This window comes from Oxyura jamaicensis, chromosome 2 (assembly GCF_011077185.1).
Source record: "Oxyura jamaicensis isolate SHBP4307 breed ruddy duck chromosome 2, BPBGC_Ojam_1.0, whole genome shotgun sequence".
NCBI classification, from domain to species: Eukaryota; Metazoa; Chordata; class Aves; order Anseriformes; family Anatidae; genus Oxyura; species Oxyura jamaicensis.
Window position 1 is genome coordinate 109,511,608 of NC_048894.1, and position 17,266 is coordinate 109,528,873.

The following is a 17,266-nucleotide window of genomic DNA, read 5'->3' on the forward strand; positions in this document are numbered from 1 at the left end:
TGAGAAGACACTACAGACTGAATTTCAGAAGAAGGCTAGCTCAATGACTGACCTGATCCTCTTTCTGCTTTGGAATTTTAACTGGCTTTGTGCATTGTTTTCTCTCTCTCTCTCTTTTTTTTTTTTTTTTTTTTTTTTTTAATTGCCAGAGAAGCGAGGAAACAAGCACAGTGACTGCTAATTGTTCATAACTAACCCATAGTTAGTTATGTTTGAATGAGCCATTTTCACTGGTCCAGCCTGGACTGAAAAAGCCAGTTTTAAACCACTGAGATGAACAATGATTTCTGAAACATATTTTTAGTTCCATTTAGCACAAAGTAGAACAGAGTTTTCCAGACATTTTCATAAATATATGGGTGTCATCTAAACATGCACCAATAATGAACAGTGGCAAAAAGGGAGGAAGGAAGGGAGGAAGGAAGGAAGGGAGGAAGGAAGGAAGGGAGGAAGGAAGGAAGGGAGGAAGGAAGGAAGGGAGGAAGGGAGGAAGGGAGGAAGGGAGGAAGGGAGGAAGGGAGGAAGGGAGGAAGGGAGGAAGGAAGGGAGGAAGGAAGGGAGGAAGGAAGGGAGGAAGGAAGGGAGGAAGGAAGGGAGGAAGGGAGGAAGGGAGGAAGGGAGGAAGGGAGGAAGGGAGGACCTACTTATCCAGAAATCTATTTGCTTTGGTTCTTCAGTATTCAAGCAAGCTTGAAGACAGTGTAAGATGACTGTATGATGTGCAGATGTTATACATACTCAGCATTTTAAACCATGTTTCTTGTGGGACAGCATAACACAACATAACATTTTTCATAATTCTCCAAATTTCACCAAAACTTTCTGAAAAAAAATGCAATAGGAACTGCAGTCAAGGTGTTATTGGACAAAGATGATGACTACTATACTGTGCTACAATCAGCTTATTTGTAATTTCTTAAAAAAACAATCAATAGCAAAAAGACCTTCATTTAAATCTATCAAACCTAGATACACTCCATTTAATTGCAAAGCTCTTAACTCTAGTCATTTCCTGGATATAAAACTACTTTACTCAAGCTCCAGCATTTTTAATTTCTCTAGCACTGAAAAGCAGCATGCTCAGCCTGCACAGCCTGCAAGTAATGTTTACTTAAAAGCCTATCCATCAGATCTCTTGGTATCTCCATGTTGTTCAGGATATGAAGACAACAGAAATGTAAACGCTATATTACTGCAGAATAAACATCATGTAACCACAAAGCAGTGATGACATAACCCGTATATTATCTGGGTTCAATTTTCCGCAACATAAAATGAGTCTCCACATCTCTTTCTGCCCTTCAATCCACTCTAAAATAGCTTGTCTAGAAGAACATTTTGTATGAATTTTCCAGTTTTTAAGCAAAGGCATATTCCTCCTTAGGATATCACTTTCAATGCTTTCCTTTTGTGTATCTTGCTTTCTTCTGGAATAAGAATATTCTTGCTCAAACAACACATTTAAATGCTGTGGATGTTTCAGAGCTGACTCAGGTGTGCCTCAGACAACAGCTTGCAGAGGATATGTTTTCAAATAGCAAAACATGTTGCTGCTGCTTCTTTTATTAGTGTTGATACACAGAATATGAGAACAGGAGAATATGAGAATATGAGTACAGGATCAGACATAACAGATCTAGCCCACTCTCCTGTCTCTCTCATTGGCTATAAAGGGGTGACTACTGAGGAGAGTAAGACTAGGGAAAACATGTAGCAATACATCCTCAAAATAATCTCTATAATTTGAGGGATCTGAAGATCTGGGATTCCTACTTATGTGAATGAAAGGTAAGTGCACTGCATCCAAGTATTACATATAGGAATGTGTCACACTTCATTTACTTTGGAAACCACTCCTTTAAGAAATTCCTATCTTAAGCAATCAAATACAATATGATATTAAGCACATACAGCTACAAAGCACTATAAAGCAGACTTTATATATACATTACTCATGGATCTGTTAGTCAACTTGCTACTGCTGATATACTCACATCGTACAAAGCTTGTGACAAAAATACAAGTAAGAAGTTGAGTTGTTAAAAAAACAAACAAAAAACTACCACAAACACAAACTTTAATTGTTCCACCTATTTAAAGTTTTTTTTTTTCCTTTTTTTTTTTTCTTTGTCTCTGTAAAAGCTGAGATGAAAACACTTTCTACGATTATATCTAACCAAGTACTTTCAAATTTTCACCACATCTTTACTAATGTGCTGCTTCAGTTGAAGTTAGTCCAAGCTGACAGCCTCCCAAGGTGCAGAACTGTCAGCTCTTTCTTCCATTTAAACTGGAATGGAAATACTGGGATCTGCAGAGTAAACTTTTCCAAATATTTGTCTCCTCTCAGGCAGGCTTCTCAGCTGTTCATTAAGATTTCTCTGTATTTTATGTGGTACATGTAGTGCACATGCACAGGTATTGTGAGTTCTCCTTTTTGTTTTGAAACACCTCACAGTTTGGAAATTGCTTTCTAATAGACCACAAAGAAAACTCCTGATAAGCTCCGCTTAAATAAATTGACCTTTTTCCATTGGAAGTTTCAAACTGCAGACCCAAGATATCAATTCACTCTACCATTCTTCAAAACTGCCTTTTTTTTTTCTTTTCTTTTTTTTTTTTATTCTGACTGAGACAAGCAGCACTAGCAGGTGCTAATTCTTGATTTTAAAAGAAGAATAGGGCAATGAAAGAATTTACATTTTACTATAGTGTCCTTCTGAAATGTATGATATGCTGATGCTCATAAAGAAATCAAATTGAAAAAAAAGCACAACTTTTTAAAAAGAACCAATGATATTACACCTTGCAACAGAGAATGTGTAATGTTCATTTAAGATTCAGCTCTGCTGTGCTGTTAAAAACACTCTACCTCTAAATAGACGATATCCAGTAAGGTGTCACAGTTAAGATATTTCTGTCTGATTCTTGACTGGGTACTGCATCATCTCAAACTATAAATGTTTATGAACCACAACCCTTCCCATCATCCTGAAACAGTGCTATCACTGTTTCAAACTTTCCTTTCAAACTATTAATACTGTGCCTTATGATATCTACACATGGATTTAAAAGAAGCCAGACATTAATTCTTACATTTACAGTAGAAGAGACATATTTTGATTTGGTGATCTGATTAAAGTCTTAAAAGCTTTCTGACTGGTGGAAACCTGTGAAATGAAAATGCCCATGTTTCCTCAGATCATTTGTGCACAGTTACAAAATGGTAAATATTCTATATCCGTCTGGATTTTCAAGTTATGTAAAAAACATGGCAACAAAATGGTAATTTTCTTGGCTGTTTAAAAATGTTTGGCCAAACTCTTTACAGGGATGACTATACTGGTATTAAGAGATTTACGATAGAAATGAATTTGAACTCTATGCATTATTTGGAGGAGGAAAAGTGCTTTTATTATTCTGTAATGTTTTAATTTTAAACTAACCAGAGCCTCTAAAGCTACAAAGCTACTCACAGTGCCAGTGAAAAGCTAAATTTCACTGAGACAGAGCTTTGTCATATTGAAACATTATTTGCCTTCCTACATTTCCTTTGAAAAACTAAAATAATATGTACCAGTTCACATTTATGACTGTGAGAACAAAAAATATAATCTTTCTATGTACTACCATGTCTACTATGTTAAAAACAGCACTTCTTTTTTGACAAATATCGTATTAGATACATGGAAACCTAATACTGAACACGTCAACCAGGCAGACCCTATGAATACTCAGCTGGGGCCATAGCATAGATGCTTTCAAAACAGTCTTATAAAGAAAAAAAATTACCAACTATTAGGGCACTAGCATCCCTTTAGAAACTTCAAGCAGATGTGCTTTCAGAGAGATGGGTGACAACCTTTCAGAATCTACAAGTCTCCTAAGACCTGGAAGCTATTTAGAGAGATCCATAGCCCTCCCCTCAGGTGCCAGATTTTTAAGTGAAGATCAGAGAAAGGCAAGTTTTTATTTTTTTATTTTTTAATTATTATTCAAATGATGTTAGTTAAACAGAATTCTTTCTACAGAAAAAGCTTTTCACGTACTGCTGCCAAGATATGAGAATCTTAATTACAAGTAGGAGCTAGCATACTTAAGCATCAGTCTTGTTTTTAACAGAAACTTATGTTTTATTGTAACAAAAACTATATGCATGGTAAATTTGAGGAAAAAAAAAGGCAGCTTGCCTTTGTGAGAAAGTAAGCAAGAAAGCAGTTATTTTCTGTTTTATATGATTAATATGGGTACTTATTGACTTCAGAAAGACTGTATCATCTGTAGCGTTTGCTGAGATGCCTCAGGCAGTATGCACTGTATGCCCTCATGCAGCATGGAGAAGGGAAATCCCTTTTCGTCCAGTCAACAGAGATCCAAACACACTGGTGTACAGCTGCAAACTACTCCATTAAGGGAAAACAGCAAAACATTATCTGCGTGGGGAACAGATTCTTCTGCTTACCATTTGTAGAAGAATAAATACGAGATTGAGCATTTCAACTTCAACACCAGATTACTCTTTACTGGGCTTGGCCTAGTTTAAGTTCCAAGAGAGACATATGTTTCTGGTATGATGACCTTGTGGTTAAGTTTGGCTGCAAGAAGTTCTTGCACTTGAGGAATGCTGAATTCTGTATTTTCCTCTGATGCTAAACAGCCCTCTGCCAGCTTTGGTCTTCTTTCAACTTCATTTACTTTTGTCAACTAATATGTCACAGGTTAGAAGTTTCATGGAAAAAATAATACGAGTGAGAGCAATATTTTCATTCATAAGTAAGACTTCTGCCCAAATAGCATGTCACCTTTTTTAATACTAACATGCTATATAGTCGCCAGCAGAAAAATATAGTGAGCCAAGTTCATATGGTGAATAAGCTGCTTCAGATCAGGCTGGGAAAACAGAAGAGGACATAAAACAAGAAACTGAACATATATGTGCATGATACTGCATAACTTCCTTTCTAAATTTGAGGTCATAGATAATTCTGTAATAATAATTCTGTTTAATTCTAAAATAAATAATTCTGTAAACTTGCCCATGCACTTTTTCTTCCTTCTTTCTGTACTGTTAATGAAACAAATGTATGGCTTACCTTTCAAAACCAATCTGCCGTAATGTTTTCTCCCATGTTGAACCTATACAAAGAGGAGAAAAAACAAACACCCTCAGTAAAGAGCCTCTACTGTATGAACTCTCTTACTCTTCTGTTTTCCTTGTGCAGCTGGAATCTGTATAGTAAGATGATTTTTCCACCCCGACAGAAGTACTTGTAAATAACATCTGTTTTCCCCAGAGTGAAGAAGTGTTAAGAGAGGCTACCACCAGGTGACATAACTATGTATAACTATATAACTCCTTTACATTAAAGCAGCCTGCGATTGCTACAGTTCACTGTGATTCCAGGGGTGGTCTCCTCTCCTCAGAGCAGTGGGATCTGTACATGACTCCTGAAAGCACTGAGCTGGCATCTCACATCACACAGTCTTCACATTTCAGCTTTTCATTTTACTGTAGTGTTTGCCTGATTCTTGCTGAAAGCTTTACAACTCTTTCTGAAATCCATCCCTTTTATTTTTTAAGCAAAAGCATGAAGATGTATTTCTGCTTTATTGTTTAACTCTTCATAGACATAAAAATGGCCGCAATGGACTCACTCAGTCTCTAAACAATTGAGGACACATCCCCACCAACTGTTCAAATGGGCAGATCCTTTAGAACAATTGCTTTCAGTAGCTCACATGCACTTAATACAACTTTTACCCAGATTTTCTCAAAAATGCACAAACACCCCATCCCCAGCCACAACCACTAGCTTATCAGTTTTCATCTCCTGCTAATTTTTTCCTTATTGCCAGGGCCATTATACATACAGGCTACAAAGAGCATAAATATCTCAAGTCATGCAGGTCTGCAAGGCAAATATACAGGAGGACATGAAACTGAGTCATAGTTTTCTCACTGCCTTTTTACACTCCTGTGGGACATGTTATAGACTGTATGTCATGAAAACAACTATAGTTCTTTTTGAATGCTTCATCATACTTAAAAGAACTGACAATAACTCTTGCTGTTGATGGAGCTACCTGAAGGGGAACATAAATTAGGAATGAACAGATTTGCTGTGAGTGATGTTCAGCAGCAGCAGAGAAAGTCATAGAAAAACAGCAATGTTGACCAGAAGTACTGAGAAAGAGGGGAAAGACATGAAGTAAACATCTTTGATTTAAATCTGGAGAATTTCAGCATTAAATACATATGGCGCAGTGAGTGCCCCTACAATGACTGTAACAAAATCGCTGATTATATACTTTCTGCCGACAAAGTCCTACCCACCAAATTGGTAGGGGATAAGTGGGATAAAATATTATAATTCAGAAAAACAAAACAAAACATAATAATAATAAACACTCTGTAGACTGTAGATGTCTTTCTTACCATCATTACCTTCATTCTCACCATCTTACCATCATTCTCATTCAATTAAAGGCAACAGCTCAGAAATCAATGACCTTCTCTTTGTAGCATGGCATTTATCGTTAATCTGCCATGTTATGTATTTGAATAGGACCTAGTAGATACTCTCCCTCTTTGAATTCAAAACACTTACTGCAGATCTAGATAAGAATCTAAAGACTCAACTTTTAAGAAGTTTGGGGTTGTTTGTTTTTTGGTCATGGTGGTGCTTTGTTGTTTTTTAATCCTATCATCAGAATTATTTCTACTTATTTTATTAAACTTCCCAGGTTAGCCCACAAAGACTGTGATAAATCTCTTAAGCAACGATACATTTTTTCTACACAATTTTACCTAAAATCTATCTCACTGGAAAATCAGAGTGTACAAATAAAAACTGAAGTTAATAAACTCCCAAAAGTTAATTTCCTTATAATTCTATGTTGTGCGCAGCTCTCTTGCCCAGTTCCAAATTGGACAGCCAAAGATGATGTTAACCTGGGCACAGAGAAAATAAATTCCTTGTATTGATCTCTGTTTTTTAAAAAGAGGAAAAGAAAGTACACTGAAGTATACACTCCTAAAATCAACCAAAGTTTGACATTTAACTTTAAACAAGAAGGATTTGGGTTGGCTAAGGGGTAGACTCACAGCTGGTTCCAAACTTGGTAAGGAATAATCTTCACTGTATGTTTCTGGAACTGCTTCTTCATTCACCTTCTCACTGCCAGTCACTTCAAACTTCAGTCACAGGCACATTTTCAAGGAAAGGCTCTAAAAACCTTTTCTAATGAAAATGTAGGGCAGTGGAGCTTCTATGTTCAGGACTGTTATGTCTACAGCCAGTAATTAATGTAAGAACACTTTTATCCCCATTCAGTCCAAAGCAAGCAGGAATTTCAGGCCCATATCCAGCAGAGTACACAGAGATAAAAGGCTTCAAAACTGAGGTGGAGAAAGCTCTACCTTCACATTATGGGAAAAAAAAAAAAAAGAAAAAAAAGAAAAAAAAATAAAAAAATAAAAAGAAAAAAAAAGCTAAGTTCTGTTCTGGAGTAACTGAAGAGTGTATATGGTTTGGTCAGTACTAGGAGTTCCTACTGTGGCACCTGTATTTGCTTGTTTGAGGTGAGGCAAGACTTCTGCCTGCACAGCTACTCAAATATAATACTTTTCACCATACTATGCTCAAATTCTGTAAACAGAAGTCATCTAAAGATGCCTTTAAAAGCAGGAGAGCAAACATTCTATCAGCACACATTTATTTCAAATATGAAATAAAAAAAATCATGCAGCACAATAAACCATTGATATTTCATTGAGAATAAATTCTCTGAGATACATAAAGATCCGCTCCATTAATGTCTCCTGTTATGGATTATCCCCCAAACCCACCATCTTCTGCATACCCCTGGAGTATATCGGGTGTCATGTAGCACTGAGGTATCAAATCACTGCTAAAAAATTGACTGTGCCACTCCACAGTAAGTGCAGAGCAGACACAAGCAATTCTCCATATAGTTTGTGCAATCCTACTGGCTCTGAAAAAAATATTCAACAGTTTTTGAAGTTTGAAGATTTGAAGACTGTTGAAGAAAAGATATTTCAACAGTACTTCTTAAAGTACAGACTAGTACTGGCATCTTTAGTTAGTGTTTCTATTCTTTCCACTGTTTTGTATACTAGTTATATGAATTTTTCACCCCATGGTTGGCTACACTTCAGCTGTATGATATATAGAGCGTTCTACAGCAGAGAGAGAGACAGAGAAAAATAGCAAAAGAGAAAAGGGAATTGGGTCTCCACTGGTTTGAAATCATCTTTTGGCTGCAGCTGGCTAGCAGAATGGTCTTTGAAATGCATGTGACTCCTCTGAAGCAAAGCCTGCCAAGAACACAACTAACATTTCATATTAAAAAAATATACATCTTTTTTATGGAGTCCTATTTTAAAATGTTTATGATCTAAACATTCTGTTTTAAGACTTGCCAATTTCATTCTCAATAGTATCAACTTCTACACTGCACTAACAGCCAAAAGTAAATACCCTGAGGTAACAGCAGCACTAAGAAGAATAATGCTATTAAAAGTCTAGAAAACTTATTATTTGATTTAAACCTTACCCGGCGCTTCCAAAACATTAAACAAGATTTAAGTCACGTAACTTTCATTAACAGGAGTTTTTCATGAATTAAAGACTTGATCCTGCTCCCAAAGAAATCAGTGTGATTTTGGCTGTTCAGTTCAGCCTTTCTCTGCTGGGACTGTGGAAAACATTCACCTGTCAACTTCCTGCATCTATCCGCGGCTACACTTTGGTTGCTAAATTAATTTGGCTTCTCTTTTCTTTCTTTTTTTTTTTACCACTATGTCAAAAATACCAAAACTGTTTATAGGAATACCTTAATTTGGTATCCATGTAATTAAGCTTTTGTTCCAAATATTTGCTGCAGAGTGCCTGACCATTCCCATCTGTTCCAAAGATTCTGTTTCACATTAACAACGCTAGCTTTAAAATTCTTCAAAAAGATGAAGCATAATGTACTCCAGGAATTACTGTTCACATTTAATAGGAACAATGGTAAAATGCACATCATGTTCACATATGCACTCAATGAAATCCTACCCTAAGAATGAGCACATAAGAACATGAGACTTAATAAGATAAAATGAACAATATCTTTGTGAAATGAAGTGTTGTCTACTTTGACAAGTAGGCTTTCATTTCCATGGCATTTTCCACGTTTGGTTTGGTTTGGTTACAGCTACTTTATGAACTTAATGATAAGACTCATAATCCACTGCTAGGCTACTCACCTTTGCAAATCAGGAAGTTGCCTAGCTGCTGAAGAGCAATAGTGGGCTTAGAAAAAGCACAGAGTAATATATTAGATAAGTGATCAGACATTCATGGACGTGGTACAGCTGTTCTCTTTGAGCCATAACATGCTGTATCTGACAGCAAAGCAGAGATGTGTAGCTCTTCAGGGAGAAGGCTGGCATGCACTGTAAATGCCAGCCTCCTATGCCATCCCTATGAAGATCTGACCACGTGCGGTGATTAGCTGTGGCCCTGCTACCTTCTCAGTTCATGAGAGTAGTAGGTTTCTAACACTAAGAATAATAATTATTGTGTTCTTTTTACACTGTGATCTGGCATAAAGACCAGAAGTAAAATTACAACTTAATTGAACCAAAAAAACAGTTTGATGTTTTGCAATAAGCATTAAGTGAGCCTGTCAGAATTCAAAAACAAAACAAAACAAAAAAAAAAAAAACAAACAAAAAAAAAACAATGAAAATAGTGTGAAGAGCTTCAATGATTGGAATAAATTAACAATATATATATATATAAAGCATAGGTTTCTTGTAGCCTGCCAACAGAGGGTCACTCAGGCTCTCTGAAGGAACTACCAAGGTACCAGACATAGCATAGTAACACTTAGCTCATGAGAACTATATGCAGGTGTGACCTATATAACCCCGATACATTGGAAACAGGTAGGCATTCTTGGAGCAGTAACTGCATTGGTCTTTTTTCTAATGCTGTGATGGAAAAGTTTCAGAGGAACTGCTGATTTTGTACAGTTTAGACTATTCCTACCAATTTCAGAATTTTGATATAAAGCCCAGGACACTTAGTTGCATTCTACAAACCAGAAAAACAAACAAACAAACAAACAAAAAGCCCTTTGCATTTTCAAGAAATACAAAACAACATTAGAGAATACTCCAGAAATGGGAAGATATACTTTGTGCAAGCCTTCTGTTGCAGGTGACACTCAGCTCCTTCTCAAACAACTTAGCAGAGAACCTCACACAAGTCCACAAAGGACAGCCCATTTGGACTAGTTAGGGACCTGAGTATCTGAACCCACACTTGAATGTCTCAACAAACTGGAAGAGCAGACCGGTTTGTCCTGCTAGAGCTTCTTTCACTAGAGAGATTTAAACCACTTGAAGTTCACTATTTCTTTTCAGTGGACTGGGCAATGCCTCTCTGCTGTATTTTCTCCTTCATCACCTCAGTACTTCCTGACTTGTTACTAACCAGTACTGCTAAGTAGCTGCAATACATACAACTGCAACTGATAAAAACTGCCGTGTTGGGAACATGAGGTTTTCAGCAACTTCATATATTATTAAGCATTTTTGCAGTCGCTTACTCCAAATTGTCAATCTTCTATCTTCTCTCAAACAGAAATGTTTTAGATTGTCTTCTCAAATACCCACTTTCTTATAATTATTTTAAACCAATATAGAACCACTGGTTTTATGAAATAGACTGGCAGTTTTGAACACAGAAATTCATATGGCAGAGGAAAGAACTTTTTTCTTAGTTTCTCCATAGTACCCTAGCCAAATTATGCACCTACCCAATAGCTAGTCCAACAGCTAGTTATATACACTGTGCCTCTTACAAAAATGATCATTTCTCTCCTGAATTGATATCAGACAATGCTATCCTAACACTTAGCAATTCTCTGTACATTTTAAGAAACAAATCTCTCCTATACTTCCTCTTCCTTTGATTGAAACTACCTAGGCTGCATCCTTCACTCATCACTCTGCTGTCTATCACAGTGTATAATTTGGGATAAAAACATGACATTCTTTTAAAGTGAAATCTCTTAATAAGGGCTGTTACTACTCTGCTGTGTCCATGCTGGTGTTTTAATTGAGATCAGGAGAGCATGTCTTGAGCAAATCCCCTAGCCATCCCTGCTTAGCATGCTTTGGTTTGCATGACAGGATTCCTTTCACATGACACTAAATGACACCCCAAGGACACAACTTCTGTTTTTCAGTGCTTCATGGGCACATGACCAGACCAGAGCTAATCCACCACAAACCCCATTCAAAACATATACAGTGGGGTGGTCTGGGCTACTGCAGTAAGTGCTTCACTCCTACCACACCAGTGCTACTTGCTAGATGGGGCTCACACCACCACTCCCAGCCCCGGTCCTGGAGTGTTCCAGAAAGGCTTTCCAATTAGGGTCACCTCGAGCAAGGAAGGGGCAGGTCAAAGTGCTCACCCATAGGCTTGTTTTTTTCTGGTCTGTATCCTATCTGCTGTAGCAAGAAGGTTTTCTCCTGGCCTGACGTACACACAGGCTCCTGGATGCTCCTTACAGCCAGACTCCCCACAAAACCCTAGGGAGCCACTTCCAGGAGGCAAAAGGGCAGAATATTTCATTTGGAGAATAACTCAAGGAGAAGGAATATGAAAAAATCTAATCTATTATGATGTGCACTGAATAGACTAAAACCACCAGTAAAATAGAAGTGAAGGGCCAGCGGACTAGGATGCTGGCTAGATGATGAAAGTGATTACTGAATACATACCAAGCAAGAGGTCACGTTAAGAGCAAAGACCAGACGTTGCAAGTCTTTACTTGCCTTCCACTCATACCAGCTTTCAACAGATTCTTAACTGAACAAAGAGTACAAATTTGATCCCTAAGTGATAATGTCATGGGAAAGATTTATTGTGCATTTTTTCCTGTGAGACAAATATCAAATTATTATCATAAGATACAAAAATGGCTTTCCTATTAAAAAAGAAATCTTGACTCATTCCATGTTAACAGAAAAAATAATCATCATCAAAACTAGTTCTCTTCTAAGGAGATTTTAATAAATGGGAATTTCTACCACAAAAATGAGCAGACTAGGAACAGAGAGCAAAGTGCAGTAGTACTGACACTATGCTTATGTGCATATATGGAGATGCATATTGCTTTAGAATGAGTATTAAGAAGACAATAGCTATGGTAAAGTGATTAATGTCTGGATCTGCCACTCTCATCTTCTAGCCTGCAGCCTTCCTGGAGCTCTGGGAACCCAGAAGGGTCAGAAAAGCTCAAATAAACAGGGACCCTAAAGAGCAGTTGCTGCACTGGCCTAGCCCATATTGTCTTCTTTTGATCTTGATTAGTACCAGAATTGGGGATCAGGCTGAGGATTATTTTTAATATTGTTTAACTTAAGGTAGATAACCTGATGTGAAATCTTCCTAGCCCACCTGGGATATATGGGGTCCAGCATCTCTGGGCAGACTATGACAAAAAGAGGCAGAGCCAGATCCAGCTCACTGTGTGTGACAGTAAGACCAGTGCCTCTGAGCTTGATCCACAGAAACAAATGGAAAGATTTGCATTGAGTATGTGGGCTTTGATAGTTTGGCTGAAAAAGAAATAAATAGCAGTAAGGAATAGCAAAATAATAATAATAATAATAAATCAATAATGTAAACAACAGGTATTCTACACCATTAATGAACCACTGATTAATAAAAAAAAAGGTGCAGTGATCTGCAGATAAACATTTCAGGAGAATGGGAGCACAGGAAGCAAAAGTTTCCTTCGTTCATTAAATACATGAAACACTGCTTATTTTAAATGTGAAGTTTATGTATTTTTATATGAGAATCACATGAAATTTTTTTTATAAGTGAAGATGACTTGGTAATTAAACAGCATGGGAAGAAATAATAACTTTGAAAAAGAAAATTTGTGCAAGTACCATCTATATTTGTTCTTCTGTGTCAGATTTTTTTAAGATGACCCCCAGGCAATAATGTCAATTGAAATCGGCTGAATGTCTTGATGATTTTAAAACAGCTTTTTCACATGGATTTTTTATAAGAATAATTACTTCTTTCGTCTTTCTAGATATCAAAAAAACTTATGGGCAATCCTCCCCTATAACACACACATACACTTCAGCCCACTCTTACTTTACTTGTTTTCATTTCAAATTTCTTGAAGAAGGCAGCAAAACAGCAAAACCCACAACACTAGAAAATCTTTAGCGAAATTGTTCCAGATTAATCCTGATATACCTAGTTAATTGAAAGCTTTTTTGTTTGTTTAAACTATTATTATCTATTATTAATCTATTTGTTTGCTCTAATGGTTGGTTGGTGATTTTTTAAACAAATTTCCAAGAGTACAGAAAATCTGAATTAATTCGGTTGGCTTTTAATTTTCTTAAATAGACCTATCTGCTCCCCATTCCCTATGAAAGTGGATCATTAAAAAAAAAAAAAAAAAAAAAAGGGGTGAGAAAAAGAATTTTACACATAGTATAAAGGAACCTTGCAGGTCACTAGCACAGACTCACACTCACACTGCAGGATTAAGGTGGGAAAGAATCAGATGGCCCACAGATATAAGCAACCTTTTATTCTCTTTCTTACAGCAGAAAAGGGTGTCAGGGCTCCAAGGCGCAGCCTCAAAGGAAGGTGAGATTTTTGTGCCATTGCAATTGGGGACATCAACCTCAACTCTCAGAGGCACTGTGTTTAAGACCATCAAGGTACTGCTCCAGATCTTCTGAAAGGAAGCCAAATAATATCTAAATGGGCCTTTTTTCAAATATGGAAGAGTGGCTTTGATTTTCAAAGTAAAAGCAAAAGAACTTAAAGAAATCTTGTAGTAAGTTTTATTTTTCATAAACCCAGAGAAAATGAGATTTTTCTCCATTTTTGTTGGCAGAGAAATTCTCTCCTCTCTCACCCCAACCAACACTGCTCTGTCTGCTAAATAGTATCTTAGAGGCAAAGCTTTCACTTCAGAGAGTAATTGATGGGCATCCTTCCAATTTCTAGAGCTACCCTCTGCTTAGTTTTATTGTAACATAATATACTGTTATGAATAATAATGTCGACCTAGTTTCCTGCAGTACTGAATGTGCGCAGTGTGCCAGCACAAGGAATTTGCTTTACATTGTCTCTTTTTCTCTTTTTGTCTCATCAGGAGAAGGAGGAGTTGACAATTTTCTCGCTGAACTCTGCAGCATAAGTATAGGGAAAGGGGCAGCAAATATAAAAAGTATGTCTTCAACAGCACATCCATACTCAAGAAATTATGAACATGAGAAATAAGGATCAGAAACCAGGAAATCTTGCACAGGAACAAGAGGAACATTAAGATGACAGAAAAACAGCATTCCATTGGTATCTTTGACTCCACTAACATTTTGTAATGCATGCCTTTTCTCTGAAATTGCTTTTGCTTTTTTTTTTTTTTTAATATATTTTTCTAAAGATAATAAGGAATGATTTCATGCGTGTTACCTCCCCTGCAGATCAAGAAAACACTTGCACAGTGTGACAAACACAGCACATCGTTGGTAGGCCTGATGGCTTGCCCATATTCAAATTATTCATACAAAAAAAAAAAAAAAAAAAAAAGTGGCTATAATGACAGTAGGTAAAAAGAGATGAAGTGACACGGGAAGGATGATATCTAGAATTGAGTTTCAGAAATCTGGCTTGAGATGTGTACATCCTCAGCACACCACCTTCTGTAGAAGAAGAAAACAGCACCTTCTACCTCTGTCACTGTTTGAACATCACTGAGTGAAGACCACAGTGGCTGCACAAGGCAGCAAGACCTTTGGGGCATGAAGTCTGACCCACTCCCAGAGATTTCTTCATAAGACCTGGATCCTGAAGGAAGAGTTTCTCTGGGCACTGGTGTGAAGCAGGCACACAAAATACTATCAACATGTTATTTCTCCTCTCAAAAAATATAAAGTTGTCTTATCTAGTTCAGTTGATAAGTATAAAAATATACACTGAACAAAGAGTTTCTTTTGTTTTTATTTTCATCTTTTCAGAGACTGCTTCTGTGATTTCAAACATCCTCAAAGCTCTAGTCTGTGAGAACAGAAAGAACAAAGCTCTTCTGGCCTTGTATCTCCCATTCCTCTCAGTCAACAGACAGCTGATTGTGTAGCTATTAAGCTGCTAGGGAAAAACAGAACAGGCAAAATACTTGAGAAAAAACAGGAAGTGATGGGGTGCTAGTCACAGACTCTGCTCAATCCCTCACTACTAGTCAAAGGTGTTTCTAAAACACTGTTCCTGCTCCCTTGGCAAGGAGCTCACAGGGACAAGGGGCCGGCAAGAAGGAGTGCAGGCAGCTGAAGTCTCGTTATGGCCCCAAAGGGCACGAAAGAGATGCAATAACAGAAGAGAGACCCCACACTGACTCCCACCTCTTCCTCCCAGCTCACAAGCATATAAACTTCAGCAGCCCCTGTGAAGCCAGGAGAAACCAGCATCATGTGTTGTGCCTCCTACAACTTGTTCCACTGCACACTATGCACACTAAGAACATTTGTATTTCACCGCCTCAGTCACAGGTAACCATCACTCATCTCTTCTCTGCTCATGCCCTGTAAAATAACCAAGGTCAAGCAACTGGACGTGCCTAGACAGACTTCACGGAGAAGCAACGCTATGTGATTGCGTTCAGTTTGGTCTATAACAGAATGCAGGATTGCATCCTGTGTATTAGCTGATCATTTCCCAATGCTTTATTAGTTTTCATTAGGATGCCACAAATAGCATGTGCACTATCCACAAATTAAAGAAATCACCCTGTTGCCTAGTCATTTCAATTTTTAAAAATAGTCTGTGTTTTCTGTCTTGCATGTTTCAAATAGTTTACAAATAGTTTGATCTTTCTAGAGTCACATGCTTAACTAGGAGTAATTACTCTCTACTTTGCCTAAATCTAAGCCTTTCCACATAACATCAGCAAAAGCACTGAAATGTATGCCATTCTCATAAGTTAATAGATGACAAGAGTACTCTCACACTTACTTAAAGTGTGGTTAATTAGTCCTCACGGGAATGGTTTTTAATTAAGTGCTTCATTAGGGCATTAAGAGAGTCATACCTTTTTAGTAAATACTAATGAGAATGATGAACAGTAATAATTTCCTACTCAGCAGGAACTTTCATGTTAAAGAAATCATGTGCAATTTAGACTTTTGACTGTTGAGTGCATTTTTAAATCAGGTATTTTATTTATTTATATGCTGCTTGATTACCTTTAGAAGTGACCTTATATCAGGTCTAATAGAAAAGGGACAAATAGCACTTTGTACTGTTTGTTTCCTCTCAAAGACGCATGGCCAACAACAGCAATGCTTCAAAACTAGTGCCAATTGGCTCATTTTCCTTGTTCAAGCAGATCTAAAGAGCTGGAAGCTCCCACAATGGGATCAGTGCTTCAGGTGATGGAGCACAGGTGCATTCAATTCTGTTAGAGAAGAAGGGGTTCGCAAAACATCTCCATGGGTGTATTAAAAAAGTATTGGGAACATTCTTGTGCTCAAACTAAGACACACCAAAAATGCTACAGTTCAAGATCTATGACTTGTACAAAGGTTATTGGCCCAATTTCTGAAACCATTTATCTCATCCCAAATGTTTCTCTGTATCAGTTTAAAAAGCCTACCTATACTTGAATATATAAATAGGAGCATCTCGGCAACATTTTCTGCAAGGCATTAAGCCTGTCAGAATTTCTCACCTTTGCCAACTGGAACACATCAAGTATATTTTATGTAGTTGCAAATGGGAACTATTCTCAGCAGCTGGGGACACTGTACTCACTATAGGCAGAAAAAGAATCAAAGAGGTGGAGGAGAGAAAAATACATTCAGTAGGAAACAGGCTGAAATAGATAAATGAATAAAATTTTGAACAAAGAAGTCATACATAAAGATGTTGATTTATACTGGAAAGATATGTAAATGCCACATTCTGTACTCTCTAATTAATCTAAAATTAATTTAATCTTATTTTATCTGGAGTGACTTATTTAAAAATACTTTGTATGAGAAAAAAAATCAACTCTTACTCTAAAGCCTGTATATCACTTCTTCTAACTATTCTGGAAAGGACACTTAGCTGCAGAAATAATAAAACATTCTTTGCATCTCATTATTCCATGTTTCTATTTCATATCAACACTTTGATACATTCCTTTTTTTAAAGTCAGTGGATGT

The 17,266-nt window shown here is 37.1% G+C and overlaps 1 protein-coding gene across 14 annotated transcripts in view; it reads right to left on the reverse strand.

Moving 5' to 3' along the window:
- The window catches only part of PIEZO2 (piezo type mechanosensitive ion channel component 2), a 457,465-nt gene that overhangs the window by 163,444 nt on the left and 276,755 nt on the right, over positions 1-17,266 (reverse strand). For 13 of the 14 annotated variants that reach the window (XM_035318200.1, XM_035318189.1, XM_035318191.1 and 10 more), the window contains exon 4: positions 5,094-5,136. The exons of the other annotated variant lie outside the window; for it this stretch is intronic. In XM_035318200.1, the coding sequence (XP_035174091.1) occupies positions 5,094-5,136 (43 nt within the window). The remainder of the gene's footprint in view (positions 1-5,093; positions 5,137-17,266) is intronic. 14 annotated transcript variants of the gene reach the window in all.